Source organism: Vicugna pacos, chromosome 25 (assembly GCF_048564905.1).
Source record: "Vicugna pacos chromosome 25, VicPac4, whole genome shotgun sequence".
NCBI lineage: Eukaryota > Metazoa > Chordata > Mammalia > Artiodactyla > Camelidae > Vicugna > Vicugna pacos.
In genome coordinates, this window is record NC_133011.1 from 39,415,166 (window position 1) to 39,433,202 (window position 18,037).

Below are 18,037 nucleotides of genomic sequence, written 5' to 3' on the forward strand. Positions count from 1 at the left end.
CATCACTGAAAGTAGTGCATTTAATTCACGTATTATAACACATAACACATAACAAACTGAGAATCCAAGTCAGGTGATAGGCCTGAGACCAGAAGGAGTTCTTCACTCTGAAGATAGCACACTTTATTGGAAATGGTCAAGTGGGAATGTCAAAAAAAAACTGAAAATTCACGCTAATTACACAAAGAGACCAAACAACATGAGAAAGCTATCACATTTCATTTAGCACAAAACGAACCAAAAGCAAGAAAACATGACACAGGAGAGTGAAAAGTTAAGTCCACATTAACATGCAGATTGAAAAATGGGAGCACAAAATTTGGACAAAAACAATATTTCCATATACTGTTACATCTCTTAAAGATGAACTAGAATATTCAATAATGGTCATGAAAGCGAAAGAAAGACAAGGCCTGTTACTGGGTCAACAGTGCCCCTCTGCAGTAGCTGCTTGTAGGTGAGGTTCTCGTGCGTGTTGGGGTCGAAGAAGCCCTTGGTGTCGTCGCTGGGGTCCTCCAGGACGCGGCTCATCTCCTCGTCGAAGTAGCCGCGCTGGAAGGCCACGTCCACGGGCACGCGGTGGCTGTGCACCGGGTCGATGACGCCGCCCGTGGCGATCTGGGCCTCCAGCAGGCGGATGCCGTGCTCCCTGACGATCAGGTCCTTCTTCATGGCCTGGAACAGGGAGATCTGCTCCCCGGTGTAGGGGTCGGTGTAGCCGGTGACGGCGCGCTCGGCCGACAGCAGCTTCTCCTGGAGCTCGCCGCCCACCACGCCCGCGGCCACCGCCTCCTCCACGGACAGCTTCTGGTTGCGCACGGGGTCGATGACGAAGCCGGTGGCCGCCTGCGCCTCCAGCAGCACCAGGGCCGTGCCGGGCCGCAGGACGCCCTTCCACATGGCCTGGTAGATGCTCATCTTCTCCTGGCGCCCGGGCTCGTCCCTGGCGGGCACCAGCACGCCGGCGATGCAGCTGGTGCCCTCCAGGTAGCGCTTCACCGAGTCCATCTCCGACACCTCCTGCAGGGTCTTGGTGCCCTGGGCCAGGTCCCGCAGGGTCTCGGGGCCCAGGATCCTGGACTTGCCCAGCTCGGAGGCCGACACCTGGCGCCTCAGGCCCCGGAGGGACACCTTGCTCAGCCGCTCCTCCGCCTCCTCGATGACCTGGGTGAGGATGGCGACCAGGCCGGGCAGGGCCAGGGTGCCGGCCGCGTGCCGGGCCAGGAGCTCGTCCCGGCGGGCCTGGCCCAGGTAGGAGGAGAAGAGGACGTCCCACACGGAGACGGGCTGGCCGCGGAACTGCCCGGCCTGCACCTCCATGGTGGCGGCCCGCAGGGCCCGCTCCTGGAGGGCCCGGGCGGCCTCGGCGTCGGCCTGGCCCGGGGAGGGACCCGCGTCGGCGTCACCGTCACCGCGCCCGGCTGGGCCGGGCTCCGGCTGGCCGGGGGCGGCGCCCCCCAGCCCGTGCTCGGTCCCGTCGGCCGCCTCCGCCTCCTGGATGATGGTGGTCAGCCTGTGGGTCAGCGCGGGCAAGCCCAGCGTCCCCGCACTGAACTGGGCCAGCAGCTGCTCCCGGGTGGCCTCGCTCACGTAGCTGGACGCCAGCACGTCCCACACGGGCACCGCGGGCCCCCGCAGGCGGCCCACCCGGACCTCCATGGTGGCGGCACGCAGGGCCCCCCGGGGGTCGGGGGGCGCGGGCCGGGGGACCTGGTCCTCGGCCTCGGCCCGGGCCAGCAGGGAGGCGAGGGCGGCGCCCACGTCCGGCGCGGTCAGCGAGCCCTCCCGGTACCGGCGCAGCAGGTCCTGCCGCTGGCTCTCGGACACCTCCCGGTAGAAGAGGAGCTCCCAGACGGAGACGCCCTGGCCCCGGAGGGCGCCCGAGCCCGGCGTCACGCGGGCATCGCGCAGGGCGGCGCGCAGCTCCTCGCCCAGCTGGTGCACGGCGGAGCCCCGGCCCGCCAGCTGCAGCAGGTAGAGCCCCGTGTCGGGGTCGCGCACGCAGCGGCGCAGTAGCTGCTTGTAGGTGAGGTTCTCGTGCGTGTTGGGGTCGAAGAAGCCCTTGGTGTCGTCGCTGGGGTCCTCCAGGACGCGGCTCATCTCCTCGTCGAAGTAGCCGCGCTGGAAGGCCACGTCCACGGGCACGCGGTGGCTGTGCACCGGGTCGATGACGCCGCCCGTGGCGATCTGGGCCTCCAGCAGGCGGATGCCGTGCTCCCTGACGATCAGGTCCTTCTTCATGGCCTGGAACAGGGAGATCTGCTCCCCGGTGTAGGGGTCGGTGTAGCCGGTGACGGCGCGCTCGGCCGACAGCAGCTTCTCCTGGAGCTCGCCGCCCACCACGCCCGCGGCCACCGCCTCCTCCACGGACAGCTTCTGGTTGCGCACGGGGTCGATGACGAAGCCGGTGGCCGCCTGCGCCTCCAGCAGCACCAGGGCCGTGCCGGGCCGCAGGACGCCCTTCCACATGGCCTGGTAGATGCTCATCTTCTCCTGGCGCCCGGGCTCGTCCCTGGCGGGCACCAGCACGCCGGCGATGCAGCTGGTGCCCTCCAGGTAGCGCTTCACCGAGTCCATCTCCGACACCTCCTGCAGGGTCTTGGTGCCCTGGGCCAGGTCCCGCAGGGTCTCGGGGCCCAGGATCCTGGACTTGCCCAGCTCGGAGGCCGACACCTGGCGCCTCAGGCCCCGGAGGGACACCTTGCTCAGCCGCTCCTCCGCCTCCTCGATGACCTGGGTGAGGATGGCGACCAGGCCGGGCAGGGCCAGGGTGCCGGCCGCGTGCCGGGCCAGGAGCTCGTCCCGGCGGGCCTGGCCCAGGTAGGAGGAGAAGAGGACGTCCCACACGGAGACGGGCTGGCCGCGGAACTGCCCGGCCTGCACCTCCATGGTGGCGGCCCGCAGGGCCCGCTCCTGGAGGGCCCGGGCGGCCTCGGCGTCGGCCTGGCCCGGGGAGGGACCCGCGTCGGCGTCACCGTCACCGCGCCCGGCTGGGCCGGGCTCCGGCTGGCCGGGGGCGGCGCCCCCCAGCCCGTGCTCGGTCCCGTCGGCCGCCTCCGCCTCCTGGATGATGGTGGTCAGCCTGTGGGTCAGCGCGGGCAAGCCCAGCGTCCCCGCACTGAACTGGGCCAGCAGCTGCTCCCGGGTGGCCTCGCTCACGTAGCTGGACGCCAGCACGTCCCACACGGGCACCGCGGGCCCCCGCAGGCGGCCCACCCGGACCTCCATGGTGGCGGCACGCAGGGCCCCCCGGGGGTCGGGGGGCGCGGGCCGGGGGACCTGGTCCTCGGCCTCGGCCCGGGCCAGCAGGGAGGCGAGGGCGGCGCCCACGTCCGGCGCGGTCAGCGAGCCCTCCCGGTACCGGCGCAGCAGGTCCTGCCGCTGGCTCTCGGACACCTCCCGGTAGAAGAGGAGCTCCCAGACGGAGACGCCCTGGCCCCGGAGGGCGCCCGAGCCCGGCGTCACGCGGGCATCGCGCAGGGCGGCGCGCAGCTCCTCGCCCAGCTGGTGCACGGCGGAGCCCCGGCCCGCCAGCTGCAGCAGGTAGAGCCCCGTGTCGGGGTCGCGCACGCAGCGGCGCAGTAGCTGCTTGTAGGTGAGGTTCTCGTGCGTGTTGGGGTCGAAGAAGCCCTTGGTGTCGTCGCTGGGGTCCTCCAGGACGCGGCTCATCTCCTCGTCGAAGTAGCCGCGCTGGAAGGCCACGTCCACGGGCACGCGGTGGCTGTGCACCGGGTCGATGACGCCGCCCGTGGCGATCTGGGCCTCCAGCAGGCGGATGCCGTGCTCCCTGACGATCAGGTCCTTCTTCATGGCCTGGAACAGGGAGATCTGCTCCCCGGTGTAGGGGTCGGTGTAGCCGGTGACGGCGCGCTCGGCCGACAGCAGCTTCTCCTGGAGCTCGCCGCCCACCACGCCCGCGGCCACCGCCTCCTCCACGGACAGCTTCTGGTTGCGCACGGGGTCGATGACGAAGCCGGTGGCCGCCTGCGCCTCCAGCAGCACCAGGGCCGTGCCGGGCCGCAGGACGCCCTTCCACATGGCCTGGTAGATGCTCATCTTCTCCTGGCGCCCGGGCTCGTCCCTGGCGGGCACCAGCACGCCGGCGATGCAGCTGGTGCCCTCCAGGTAGCGCTTCACCGAGTCCATCTCCGACACCTCCTGCAGGGTCTTGGTGCCCTGGGCCAGGTCCCGCAGGGTCTCGGGGCCCAGGATCCTGGACTTGCCCAGCTCGGAGGCCGACACCTGGCGCCTCAGGCCCCGGAGGGACACCTTGCTCAGCCGCTCCTCCGCCTCCTCGATGACCTGGGTGAGGATGGCGACCAGGCCGGGCAGGGCCAGGGTGCCGGCCGCGTGCCGGGCCAGGAGCTCGTCCCGGCGGGCCTGGCCCAGGTAGGAGGAGAAGAGGACGTCCCACACGGAGACGGGCTGGCCGCGGAACTGCCCGGCCTGCACCTCCATGGTGGCGGCCCGCAGGGCCCGCTCCTGGAGGGCCCGGGCGGCCTCGGCGTCGGCCTGGCCCGGGGAGGGACCCGCGTCGGCGTCACCGTCACCGCGCCCGGCTGGGCCGGGCTCCGGCTGGCCGGGGGCGGCGCCCCCCAGCCCGTGCTCGGTCCCGTCGGCCGCCTCCGCCTCCTGGATGATGGTGGTCAGCCTGTGGGTCAGCGCGGGCAAGCCCAGCGTCCCCGCACTGAACTGGGCCAGCAGCTGCTCCCGGGTGGCCTCGCTCACGTAGCTGGACGCCAGCACGTCCCACACGGGCACCGCGGGCCCCCGCAGGCGGCCCACCCGGACCTCCATGGTGGCGGCACGCAGGGCCCCCCGGGGGTCGGGGGGCGCGGGCCGGGGGACCTGGTCCTCGGCCTCGGCCCGGGCCAGCAGGGAGGCGAGGGCGGCGCCCACGTCCGGCGCGGTCAGCGAGCCCTCCCGGTACCGGCGCAGCAGGTCCTGCCGCTGGCTCTCGGACACCTCCCGGTAGAAGAGGAGCTCCCAGACGGAGACGCCCTGGCCCCGGAGGGCGCCCGAGCCCGGCGTCACGCGGGCATCGCGCAGGGCGGCGCGCAGCTCCTCGCCCAGCTGGTGCACGGCGGAGCCCCGGCCCGCCAGCTGCAGCAGGTAGAGCCCCGTGTCGGGGTCGCGCACGCAGCGGCGCAGTAGCTGCTTGTAGGTGAGGTTCTCGTGCGTGTTGGGGTCGAAGAAGCCCTTGGTGTCGTCGCTGGGGTCCTCCAGGACGCGGCTCATCTCCTCGTCGAAGTAGCCGCGCTGGAAGGCCACGTCCACGGGCACGCGGTGGCTGTGCACCGGGTCGATGACGCCGCCCGTGGCGATCTGGGCCTCCAGCAGGCGGATGCCGTGCTCCCTGACGATCAGGTCCTTCTTCATGGCCTGGAACAGGGAGATCTGCTCCCCGGTGTAGGGGTCGGTGTAGCCGGTGACGGCGCGCTCGGCCGACAGCAGCTTCTCCTGGAGCTCGCCGCCCACCACGCCCGCGGCCACCGCCTCCTCCACGGACAGCTTCTGGTTGCGCACGGGGTCGATGACGAAGCCGGTGGCCGCCTGCGCCTCCAGCAGCACCAGGGCCGTGCCGGGCCGCAGGACGCCCTTCCACATGGCCTGGTAGATGCTCATCTTCTCCTGGCGCCCGGGCTCGTCCCTGGCGGGCACCAGCACGCCGGCGATGCAGCTGGTGCCCTCCAGGTAGCGCTTCACCGAGTCCATCTCCGACACCTCCTGCAGGGTCTTGGTGCCCTGGGCCAGGTCCCGCAGGGTCTCGGGGCCCAGGATCCTGGACTTGCCCAGCTCGGAGGCCGACACCTGGCGCCTCAGGCCCCGGAGGGACACCTTGCTCAGCCGCTCCTCCGCCTCCTCGATGACCTGGGTGAGGATGGCGACCAGGCCGGGCAGGGCCAGGGTGCCGGCCGCGTGCCGGGCCAGGAGCTCGTCCCGGCGGGCCTGGCCCAGGTAGGAGGAGAAGAGGACGTCCCACACGGAGACGGGCTGGCCGCGGAACTGCCCGGCCTGCACCTCCATGGTGGCGGCCCGCAGGGCCCGCTCCTGGAGGGCCCGGGCGGCCTCGGCGTCGGCCTGGCCCGGGGAGGGACCCGCGTCGGCGTCACCGTCACCGCGCCCGGCTGGGCCGGGCTCCGGCTGGCCGGGGGCGGCGCCCCCCAGCCCGTGCTCGGTCCCGTCGGCCGCCTCCGCCTCCTGGATGATGGTGGTCAGCCTGTGGGTCAGCGCGGGCAAGCCCAGCGTCCCCGCACTGAACTGGGCCAGCAGCTGCTCCCGGGTGGCCTCGCTCACGTAGCTGGACGCCAGCACGTCCCACACGGGCACCGCGGGCCCCCGCAGGCGGCCCACCCGGACCTCCATGGTGGCGGCACGCAGGGCCCCCCGGGGGTCGGGGGGCGCGGGCCGGGGGACCTGGTCCTCGGCCTCGGCCCGGGCCAGCAGGGAGGCGAGGGCGGCGCCCACGTCCGGCGCGGTCAGCGAGCCCTCCCGGTACCGGCGCAGCAGGTCCTGCCGCTGGCTCTCGGACACCTCCCGGTAGAAGAGGAGCTCCCAGACGGAGACGCCCTGGCCCCGGAGGGCGCCCGAGCCCGGCGTCACGCGGGCATCGCGCAGGGCGGCGCGCAGCTCCTCGCCCAGCTGGTGCACGGCGGAGCCCCGGCCCGCCAGCTGCAGCAGGTAGAGCCCCGTGTCGGGGTCGCGCACGCAGCGGCGCAGTAGCTGCTTGTAGGTGAGGTTCTCGTGCGTGTTGGGGTCGAAGAAGCCCTTGGTGTCGTCGCTGGGGTCCTCCAGGACGCGGCTCATCTCCTCGTCGAAGTAGCCGCGCTGGAAGGCCACGTCCACGGGCACGCGGTGGCTGTGCACCGGGTCGATGACGCCGCCCGTGGCGATCTGGGCCTCCAGCAGGCGGATGCCGTGCTCCCTGACGATCAGGTCCTTCTTCATGGCCTGGAACAGGGAGATCTGCTCCCCGGTGTAGGGGTCGGTGTAGCCGGTGACGGCGCGCTCGGCCGACAGCAGCTTCTCCTGGAGCTCGCCGCCCACCACGCCCGCGGCCACCGCCTCCTCCACGGACAGCTTCTGGTTGCGCACGGGGTCGATGACGAAGCCGGTGGCCGCCTGCGCCTCCAGCAGCACCAGGGCCGTGCCGGGCCGCAGGACGCCCTTCCACATGGCCTGGTAGATGCTCATCTTCTCCTGGCGCCCGGGCTCGTCCCTGGCGGGCACCAGCACGCCGGCGATGCAGCTGGTGCCCTCCAGGTAGCGCTTCACCGAGTCCATCTCCGACACCTCCTGCAGGGTCTTGGTGCCCTGGGCCAGGTCCCGCAGGGTCTCGGGGCCCAGGATCCTGGACTTGCCCAGCTCGGAGGCCGACACCTGGCGCCTCAGGCCCCGGAGGGACACCTTGCTCAGCCGCTCCTCCGCCTCCTCGATGACCTGGGTGAGGATGGCGACCAGGCCGGGCAGGGCCAGGGTGCCGGCCGCGTGCCGGGCCAGGAGCTCGTCCCGGCGGGCCTGGCCCAGGTAGGAGGAGAAGAGGACGTCCCACACGGAGACGGGCTGGCCGCGGAACTGCCCGGCCTGCACCTCCATGGTGGCGGCCCGCAGGGCCCGCTCCTGGAGGGCCCGGGCGGCCTCGGCGTCGGCCTGGCCCGGGGAGGGACCCGCGTCGGCGTCACCGTCACCGCGCCCGGCTGGGCCGGGCTCCGGCTGGCCGGGGGCGGCGCCCCCCAGCCCGTGCTCGGTCCCGTCGGCCGCCTCCGCCTCCTGGATGATGGTGGTCAGCCTGTGGGTCAGCGCGGGCAAGCCCAGCGTCCCCGCACTGAACTGGGCCAGCAGCTGCTCCCGGGTGGCCTCGCTCACGTAGCTGGACGCCAGCACGTCCCACACGGGCACCGCGGGCCCCCGCAGGCGGCCCACCCGGACCTCCATGGTGGCGGCACGCAGGGCCCCCCGGGGGTCGGGGGGCGCGGGCCGGGGGACCTGGTCCTCGGCCTCGGCCCGGGCCAGCAGGGAGGCGAGGGCGGCGCCCACGTCCGGCGCGGTCAGCGAGCCCTCCCGGTACCGGCGCAGCAGGTCCTGCCGCTGGCTCTCGGACACCTCCCGGTAGAAGAGGAGCTCCCAGACGGAGACGCCCTGGCCCCGGAGGGCGCCCGAGCCCGGCGTCACGCGGGCATCGCGCAGGGCGGCGCGCAGCTCCTCGCCCAGCTGGTGCACGGCGGAGCCCCGGCCCGCCAGCTGCAGCAGGTAGAGCCCCGTGTCGGGGTCGCGCACGCAGCGGCGCAGTAGCTGCTTGTAGGTGAGGTTCTCGTGCGTGTTGGGGTCGAAGAAGCCCTTGGTGTCGTCGCTGGGGTCCTCCAGGACGCGGCTCATCTCCTCGTCGAAGTAGCCGCGCTGGAAGGCCACGTCCACGGGCACGCGGTGGCTGTGCACCGGGTCGATGACGCCGCCCGTGGCGATCTGGGCCTCCAGCAGGCGGATGCCGTGCTCCCTGACGATCAGGTCCTTCTTCATGGCCTGGAACAGGGAGATCTGCTCCCCGGTGTAGGGGTCGGTGTAGCCGGTGACGGCGCGCTCGGCCGACAGCAGCTTCTCCTGGAGCTCGCCGCCCACCACGCCCGCGGCCACCGCCTCCTCCACGGACAGCTTCTGGTTGCGCACGGGGTCGATGACGAAGCCGGTGGCCGCCTGCGCCTCCAGCAGCACCAGGGCCGTGCCGGGCCGCAGGACGCCCTTCCACATGGCCTGGTAGATGCTCATCTTCTCCTGGCGCCCGGGCTCGTCCCTGGCGGGCACCAGCACGCCGGCGATGCAGCTGGTGCCCTCCAGGTAGCGCTTCACCGAGTCCATCTCCGACACCTCCTGCAGGGTCTTGGTGCCCTGGGCCAGGTCCCGCAGGGTCTCGGGGCCCAGGATCCTGGACTTGCCCAGCTCGGAGGCCGACACCTGGCGCCTCAGGCCCCGGAGGGACACCTTGCTCAGCCGCTCCTCCGCCTCCTCGATGACCTGGGTGAGGATGGCGACCAGGCCGGGCAGGGCCAGGGTGCCGGCCGCGTGCCGGGCCAGGAGCTCGTCCCGGCGGGCCTGGCCCAGGTAGGAGGAGAAGAGGACGTCCCACACGGAGACGGGCTGGCCGCGGAACTGCCCGGCCTGCACCTCCATGGTGGCGGCCCGCAGGGCCCGCTCCTGGAGGGCCCGGGCGGCCTCGGCGTCGGCCTGGCCCGGGGAGGGACCCGCGTCGGCGTCACCGTCACCGCGCCCGGCTGGGCCGGGCTCCGGCTGGCCGGGGGCGGCGCCCCCCAGCCCGTGCTCGGTCCCGTCGGCCGCCTCCGCCTCCTGGATGATGGTGGTCAGCCTGTGGGTCAGCGCGGGCAAGCCCAGCGTCCCCGCACTGAACTGGGCCAGCAGCTGCTCCCGGGTGGCCTCGCTCACGTAGCTGGACGCCAGCACGTCCCACACGGGCACCGCGGGCCCCCGCAGGCGGCCCACCCGGACCTCCATGGTGGCGGCACGCAGGGCCCCCCGGGGGTCGGGGGGCGCGGGCCGGGGGACCTGGTCCTCGGCCTCGGCCCGGGCCAGCAGGGAGGCGAGGGCGGCGCCCACGTCCGGCGCGGTCAGCGAGCCCTCCCGGTACCGGCGCAGCAGGTCCTGCCGCTGGCTCTCGGACACCTCCCGGTAGAAGAGGAGCTCCCAGACGGAGACGCCCTGGCCCCGGAGGGCGCCCGAGCCCGGCGTCACGCGGGCATCGCGCAGGGCGGCGCGCAGCTCCTCGCCCAGCTGGTGCACGGCGGAGCCCCGGCCCGCCAGCTGCAGCAGGTAGAGCCCCGTGTCGGGGTCGCGCACGCAGCGGCGCAGTAGCTGCTTGTAGGTGAGGTTCTCGTGCGTGTTGGGGTCGAAGAAGCCCTTGGTGTCGTCGCTGGGGTCCTCCAGGACGCGGCTCATCTCCTCGTCGAAGTAGCCGCGCTGGAAGGCCACGTCCACGGGCACGCGGTGGCTGTGCACCGGGTCGATGACGCCGCCCGTGGCGATCTGGGCCTCCAGCAGGCGGATGCCGTGCTCCCTGACGATCAGGTCCTTCTTCATGGCCTGGAACAGGGAGATCTGCTCCCCGGTGTAGGGGTCGGTGTAGCCGGTGACGGCGCGCTCGGCCGACAGCAGCTTCTCCTGGAGCTCGCCGCCCACCACGCCCGCGGCCACCGCCTCCTCCACGGACAGCTTCTGGTTGCGCACGGGGTCGATGACGAAGCCGGTGGCCGCCTGCGCCTCCAGCAGCACCAGGGCCGTGCCGGGCCGCAGGACGCCCTTCCACATGGCCTGGTAGATGCTCATCTTCTCCTGGCGCCCGGGCTCGTCCCTGGCGGGCACCAGCACGCCGGCGATGCAGCTGGTGCCCTCCAGGTAGCGCTTCACCGAGTCCATCTCCGACACCTCCTGCAGGGTCTTGGTGCCCTGGGCCAGGTCCCGCAGGGTCTCGGGGCCCAGGATCCTGGACTTGCCCAGCTCGGAGGCCGACACCTGGCGCCTCAGGCCCCGGAGGGACACCTTGCTCAGCCGCTCCTCCGCCTCCTCGATGACCTGGGTGAGGATGGCGACCAGGCCGGGCAGGGCCAGGGTGCCGGCCGCGTGCCGGGCCAGGAGCTCGTCCCGGCGGGCCTGGCCCAGGTAGGAGGAGAAGAGGACGTCCCACACGGAGACGGGCTGGCCGCGGAACTGCCCGGCCTGCACCTCCATGGTGGCGGCCCGCAGGGCCCGCTCCTGGAGGGCCCGGGCGGCCTCGGCGTCGGCCTGGCCCGGGGAGGGACCCGCGTCGGCGTCACCGTCACCGCGCCCGGCTGGGCCGGGCTCCGGCTGGCCGGGGGCGGCGCCCCCCAGCCCGTGCTCGGTCCCGTCGGCCGCCTCCGCCTCCTGGATGATGGTGGTCAGCCTGTGGGTCAGCGCGGGCAAGCCCAGCGTCCCCGCACTGAACTGGGCCAGCAGCTGCTCCCGGGTGGCCTCGCTCACGTAGCTGGACGCCAGCACGTCCCACACGGGCACCGCGGGCCCCCGCAGGCGGCCCACCCGGACCTCCATGGTGGCGGCACGCAGGGCCCCCCGGGGGTCGGGGGGCGCGGGCCGGGGGACCTGGTCCTCGGCCTCGGCCCGGGCCAGCAGGGAGGCGAGGGCGGCGCCCACGTCCGGCGCGGTCAGCGAGCCCTCCCGGTACCGGCGCAGCAGGTCCTGCCGCTGGCTCTCGGACACCTCCCGGTAGAAGAGGAGCTCCCAGACGGAGACGCCCTGGCCCCGGAGGGCGCCCGAGCCCGGCGTCACGCGGGCATCGCGCAGGGCGGCGCGCAGCTCCTCGCCCAGCTGGTGCACGGCGGAGCCCCGGCCCGCCAGCTGCAGCAGGTAGAGCCCCGTGTCGGGGTCGCGCACGCAGCGGCGCAGTAGCTGCTTGTAGGTGAGGTTCTCGTGCGTGTTGGGGTCGAAGAAGCCCTTGGTGTCGTCGCTGGGGTCCTCCAGGACGCGGCTCATCTCCTCGTCGAAGTAGCCGCGCTGGAAGGCCACGTCCACGGGCACGCGGTGGCTGTGCACCGGGTCGATGACGCCGCCCGTGGCGATCTGGGCCTCCAGCAGGCGGATGCCGTGCTCCCTGACGATCAGGTCCTTCTTCATGGCCTGGAACAGGGAGATCTGCTCCCCGGTGTAGGGGTCGGTGTAGCCGGTGACGGCGCGCTCGGCCGACAGCAGCTTCTCCTGGAGCTCGCCGCCCACCACGCCCGCGGCCACCGCCTCCTCCACGGACAGCTTCTGGTTGCGCACGGGGTCGATGACGAAGCCGGTGGCCGCCTGCGCCTCCAGCAGCACCAGGGCCGTGCCGGGCCGCAGGACGCCCTTCCACATGGCCTGGTAGATGCTCATCTTCTCCTGGCGCCCGGGCTCGTCCCTGGCGGGCACCAGCACGCCGGCGATGCAGCTGGTGCCCTCCAGGTAGCGCTTCACCGAGTCCATCTCCGACACCTCCTGCAGGGTCTTGGTGCCCTGGGCCAGGTCCCGCAGGGTCTCGGGGCCCAGGATCCTGGACTTGCCCAGCTCGGAGGCCGACACCTGGCGCCTCAGGCCCCGGAGGGACACCTTGCTCAGCCGCTCCTCCGCCTCCTCGATGACCTGGGTGAGGATGGCGACCAGGCCGGGCAGGGCCAGGGTGCCGGCCGCGTGCCGGGCCAGGAGCTCGTCCCGGCGGGCCTGGCCCAGGTAGGAGGAGAAGAGGACGTCCCACACGGAGACGGGCTGGCCGCGGAACTGCCCGGCCTGCACCTCCATGGTGGCGGCCCGCAGGGCCCGCTCCTGGAGGGCCCGGGCGGCCTCGGCGTCGGCCTGGCCCGGGGAGGGACCCGCGTCGGCGTCACCGTCACCGCGCCCGGCTGGGCCGGGCTCCGGCTGGCCGGGGGCGGCGCCCCCCAGCCCGTGCTCGGTCCCGTCGGCCGCCTCCGCCTCCTGGATGATGGTGGTCAGCCTGTGGGTCAGCGCGGGCAAGCCCAGCGTCCCCGCACTGAACTGGGCCAGCAGCTGCTCCCGGGTGGCCTCGCTCACGTAGCTGGACGCCAGCACGTCCCACACGGGCACCGCGGGCCCCCGCAGGCGGCCCACCCGGACCTCCATGGTGGCGGCACGCAGGGCCCCCCGGGGGTCGGGGGGCGCGGGCCGGGGGACCTGGTCCTCGGCCTCGGCCCGGGCCAGCAGGGAGGCGAGGGCGGCGCCCACGTCCGGCGCGGTCAGCGAGCCCTCCCGGTACCGGCGCAGCAGGTCCTGCCGCTGGCTCTCGGACACCTCCCGGTAGAAGAGGAGCTCCCAGACGGAGACGCCCTGGCCCCGGAGGGCGCCCGAGCCCGGCGTCACGCGGGCATCGCGCAGGGCGGCGCGCAGCTCCTCGCCCAGCTGGTGCACGGCGGAGCCCCGGCCCGCCAGCTGCAGCAGGTAGAGCCCCGTGTCGGGGTCGCGCACGCAGCGGCGCAGTAGCTGCTTGTAGGTGAGGTTCTCGTGCGTGTTGGGGTCGAAGAAGCCCTTGGTGTCGTCGCTGGGGTCCTCCAGGACGCGGCTCATCTCCTCGTCGAAGTAGCCGCGCTGGAAGGCCACGTCCACGGGCACGCGGTGGCTGTGCACCGGGTCGATGACGCCGCCCGTGGCGATCTGGGCCTCCAGCAGGCGGATGCCGTGCTCCCTGACGATCAGGTCCTTCTTCATGGCCTGGAACAGGGAGATCTGCTCCCCGGTGTAGGGGTCGGTGTAGCCGGTGACGGCGCGCTCGGCCGACAGCAGCTTCTCCTGGAGCTCGCCGCCCACCACGCCCGCGGCCACCGCCTCCTCCACGGACAGCTTCTGGTTGCGCACGGGGTCGATGACGAAGCCGGTGGCCGCCTGCGCCTCCAGCAGCACCAGGGCCGTGCCGGGCCGCAGGACGCCCTTCCACATGGCCTGGTAGATGCTCATCTTCTCCTGGCGCCCGGGCTCGTCCCTGGCGGGCACCAGCACGCCGGCGATGCAGCTGGTGCCCTCCAGGTAGCGCTTCACCGAGTCCATCTCCGACACCTCCTGCAGGGTCTTGGTGCCCTGGGCCAGGTCCCGCAGGGTCTCGGGGCCCAGGATCCTGGACTTGCCCAGCTCGGAGGCCGACACCTGGCGCCTCAGGCCCCGGAGGGACACCTTGCTCAGCCGCTCCTCCGCCTCCTCGATGACCTGGGTGAGGATGGCGACCAGGCCGGGCAGGGCCAGGGTGCCGGCCGCGTGCCGGGCCAGGAGCTCGTCCCGGCGGGCCTGGCCCAGGTAGGAGGAGAAGAGGACGTCCCACACGGAGACGGGCTGGCCGCGGAACTGCCCGGCCTGCACCTCCATGGTGGCGGCCCGCAGGGCCCGCTCCTGGAGGGCCCGGGCGGCCTCGGCGTCGGCCTGGCCCGGGGAGGGACCCGCGTCGGCGTCACCGTCACCGCGCCCGGCTGGGCCGGGCTCCGGCTGGCCGGGGGCGGCGCCCCCCAGCCCGTGCTCGGTCCCGTCGGCCTCCTCCGCCTCCTGGATGATGGTGGTCAGCCTGTGGGTCAGCGCGGGCAAGCCCAGCGTCCCCGCACTGAACTGGGCCAGCAGCTGCTCCCGGGTGGCCTCGCTCACGTAGCTGGACGCCAGCACGTCCCACACGGGCACCGCGGGCCCCCGCAGGCGGCCCACCCGGACCTCCATGGTGGCGGCACGCAGGGCCCCCCGGGGGTCGGGGGGCGCGGGCCGGGGGACCTGGTCCTCGGCCTCGGCCCGGGCCAGCAGGGAGGCGAGGGCGGCGCCCACGTCCGGCGCGGTCAGCGAGCCCTCCCGGTACCGGCGCAGCAGGTCCTGCCGCTGGCTCTCGGACACCTCCCGGTAGAAGAGGAGCTCCCAGACGGAGACGCCCTGGCCCCGGAGGGCGCCCGAGCCCGGCGTCACGCGGGCATCGCGCAGGGCGGCGCGCAGCTCCTCGCCCAGCTGGTGCACGGCGGAGCCCCGGCCCGCCAGCTGCAGCAGGTAGAGCCCCGTGTCGGGGTCGCGCACGCAGCGGCGCAGTAGCTGCTTGTAGGTGAGGTTCTCGTGCGTGTTGGGGTCGAAGAAGCCCTTGGTGTCGTCGCTGGGGTCCTCCAGGACGCGGCTCATCTCCTCGTCGAAGTAGCCGCGCTGGAAGGCCACGTCCACGGGCACGCGGTGGCTGTGCACCGGGTCGATGACGCCGCCCGTGGCGATCTGGGCCTCCAGCAGGCGGATGCCGTGCTCCCTGACGATCAGGTCCTTCTTCATGGCCTGGAACAGGGAGATCTGCTCCCCGGTGTAGGGGTCGGTGTAGCCGGTGACGGCGCGCTCGGCCGACAGCAGCTTCTCCTGGAGCTCGCCGCCCACCACGCCCGCGGCCACCGCCTCCTCCACGGACAGCTTCTGGTTGCGCACGGGGTCGATGACGAAGCCGGTGGCCGCCTGCGCCTCCAGCAGCACCAGGGCCGTGCCGGGCCGCAGGACGCCCTTCCACATGGCCTGGTAGATGCTCATCTTCTCCTGGCGCCCGGGCTCGTCCCTGGCGGGCACCAGCACGCCGGCGATGCAGCTGGTGCCCTCCAGGTAGCGCTTCACCGAGTCCATCTCCGACACCTCCTGCAGGGTCTTGGTGCCCTGGGCCAGGTCCCGCAGGGTCTCGGGGCCCAGGATCCTGGACTTGCCCAGCTCGGAGGCCGACACCTGGCGCCTCAGGCCCCGGAGGGACACCTTGCTCAGCCGCTCCTCCGCCTCCTCGATGACCTGGGTGAGGATGGCGACCAGGCCGGGCAGGGCCAGGGTGCCGGCCGCGTGCCGGGCCAGGAGCTCGTCCCGGCGGGCCTGGCCCAGGTAGGAGGAGAAGAGGACGTCCCACACGGAGACGGGCTGGCCGCGGAACTGCCCGGCCTGCACCTCCATGGTGGCGGCCCGCAGGGCCCGCTCCTGGAGGGCCCGGGCGGCCTCGGCGTCGGCCTGGCCCGGGGAGGGACCCGCGTCGGCGTCACCGTCACCGCGCCCGGCTGGGCCGGGCTCCGGCTGGCCGGGGGCGGCGCCCCCCAGCCCGTGCTCGGTCCCGTCGGCCGCCTCCGCCTCCTGGATGATGGTGGTCAGCCTGTGGGTCAGCGCGGGCAAGCCCAGCGTCCCCGCACTGAACTGGGCCAGCAGCTGCTCCCGGGTGGCCTCGCTCACGTAGCTGGACGCCAGCACGTCCCACACGGGCACCGCGGGCCCCCGCAGGCGGCCCACCCGGACCTCCATGGTGGCGGCACGCAGGGCCCCCCGGGGGTCGGGGGGCGCGGGCCGGGGGACCTGGTCCTCAGCCTCGGCCCGGGCCAGCAGGGAGGCGAGGGCGGCGCCCACGTCCGGCGCGGTCAGCGAGCCCTCCCGGTACCGGCGCAGCAGGTCCTGCCGCTGGCTCTCGGACACCTCCCGGTAGAAGAGGAGCTCCCAGACGGAGACGCCCTGGCCCCGGAGGGCGCCCGAGCCCGGCGTCACGCGGGCATCGCGCAGGGCGGCGCGCAGCTCCTCGCCCAGCTGGTGCACGGCGGAGCCCCGGCCCGCCAGCTGCAGCAGGTAGAGCCCCGTGTCGGGGTCGCGCACGCAGCGGCGCAGTAGCTGCTTGTAGGTGAGGTTCTCGTGCGTGTTGGGGTCGAAGAAGCCCTTGGTGTCGTCGCTGGGGTCCTCCAGGACGCGGCTCATCTCCTCGTCGAAGTAGCCGCGCTGGAAGGCCACGTCCACGGGCACGCGGTGGCTGTGCACCGGGTCGATGACGCCGCCCGTGGCGATCTGGGCCTCCAGCAGGCGGATGCCGTGCTCCCTGACGATCAGGTCCTTCTTCATGGCCTGGAACAGGGAGATCTGCTCCCCGGTGTAGGGGTCGGTGTAGCCGGTGACGGCGCGCTCGGCCGACAGCAGCTTCTCCTGGAGCTCGCCGCCCACCACGCCCGCGGCCACCGCCTCCTCCACGGACAGCTTCTGGTTGCGCACGGGGTCGATGACGAAGCCGGTGGCCGCCTGCGCCTCCAGCAGCACCAGGGCCGTGCCGGGCCGCAGGACGCCCTTCCACATGGCCTGGTAGATGCTCATCTTCTCCTGGCGCCCGGGCTCGTCCCTGGCGGGCACCAGCACGCCGGCGATGCAGCTGGTGCCCTCCAGGTAGCGCTTCACCGAGTCCATCTCCGACACCTCCTGCAGGGTCTTGGTGCCCTGGGCCAGGTCCCGCAGGGTCTCGGGGCCCAGGATCCTGGACTTGCCCAGCTCGGAGGCCGACACCTGGCGCCTCAGGCCCCGGAGGGACACCTTGCTCAGCCGCTCCTCCGCCTCCTCGATGACCTGGGTGAGGATGGCGACCAGGCCGGGCAGGGCCAGGGTGCCGGCCGCGTGCCGGGCCAGGAGCTCGTCCCGGCGGGCCTGGCCCAGGTAGGAGGAGAAGAGGACGTCCCACACGGAGACGGGCTGGCCGCGGAACTGCCCGGCCTGCACCTCCATGGTGGCGGCCCGCAGGGCCCGCTCCTGGAGGGCCCGGGCGGCCTCGGCGTCGGCCTGGCCCGGGGAGGGACCCGCGTCGGCGTCACCGTCACCGCGCCCGGCTGGGCCGGGCTCCGGCTGGCCGGGGGCGGCGCCCCCCAGCCCGTGCTCGGTCCCGTCGGCCGCCTCCGCCTCCTGGATGATGGTGGTCAGCCTGTGGGTCAGCGCGGGCAAGCCCAGCGTCCCCGCACTGAACTGGGCCAGCAGCTGCTCCCGGGTGGCCTCGCTCACGTAGCTGGACGCCAGCACGTCCCACACGGGCACCGCGGGCCCCCGCAGGCGGCCCACCCGGACCTCCATGGTGGCGGCACGCAGGGCCCCCCGGGGGTCGGGGGGCGCGGGCCGGGGGACCTGGTCCTCGGCCTCGGCCCGGGCCAGCAGGGAGGCGAGGGCGGCGCCCACGTCCGGCGCGGTCAGCGAGCCCTCCCGGTACCGGCGCAGCAGGTCCTGCCGCTGGCTCTCGGACACCTCCCGGTAGAAGAGGAGCTCCCAGACGGAGACGCCCTGGCCCCGGAGGGCGCCCGAGCCCGGCGTCACGCGGGCATCGCGCAGGGCGGCGCGCAGCTCCTCGCCCAGCTGGTGCACGGCGGAGCCCCGGCCCGCCAGCTGCAGCAGGTAGAGCCCCGTGTCGGGGTCGCGCACGCAGCGGCGCAGTAGCTGCTTGTAGGTGAGGTTCTCGTGCGTGTTGGGGTCGAAGAAGCCCTTGGTGTCGTCGCTGGGGTCCTCCAGGACGCGGCTCATCTCCTCGTCGAAGTAGCCGCGCTGGAAGGCCACGTCCACGGGCACGCGGTGGCTGTGCACCGGGTCGATGACGCCGCCCGTGGCGATCTGGGCCTCCAGCAGGCGGATGCCGTGCTCCCTGACGATCAGGTCCTTCTTCATGGCCTGGAACAGGGAGATCTGCTCCCCGGTGTAGGGGTCGGTGTAGCCGGTGACGGCGCGCTCGGCCGACAGCAGCTTCTCCTGGAGCTCGCCGCCCACCACGCCC

General features: G+C 73.4%; 1 protein-coding gene across 1 annotated transcript in view; it reads right to left on the bottom strand.

Moving 5' to 3' along the window:
* The window catches only part of EPPK1 (epiplakin 1), a 33,564-nt gene continuing 15,527 nt past the window's right edge, over positions 1–18,037 (bottom strand). The window contains exon 2 of the mRNA XM_072949948.1: positions 1–18,037. This exon is cut by the window's right edge and continues 10,081 nt beyond it. Within this exon, the coding sequence (XP_072806049.1) occupies positions 388–18,037 (17,650 nt within the window). The 3' untranslated portion in view covers positions 1–387.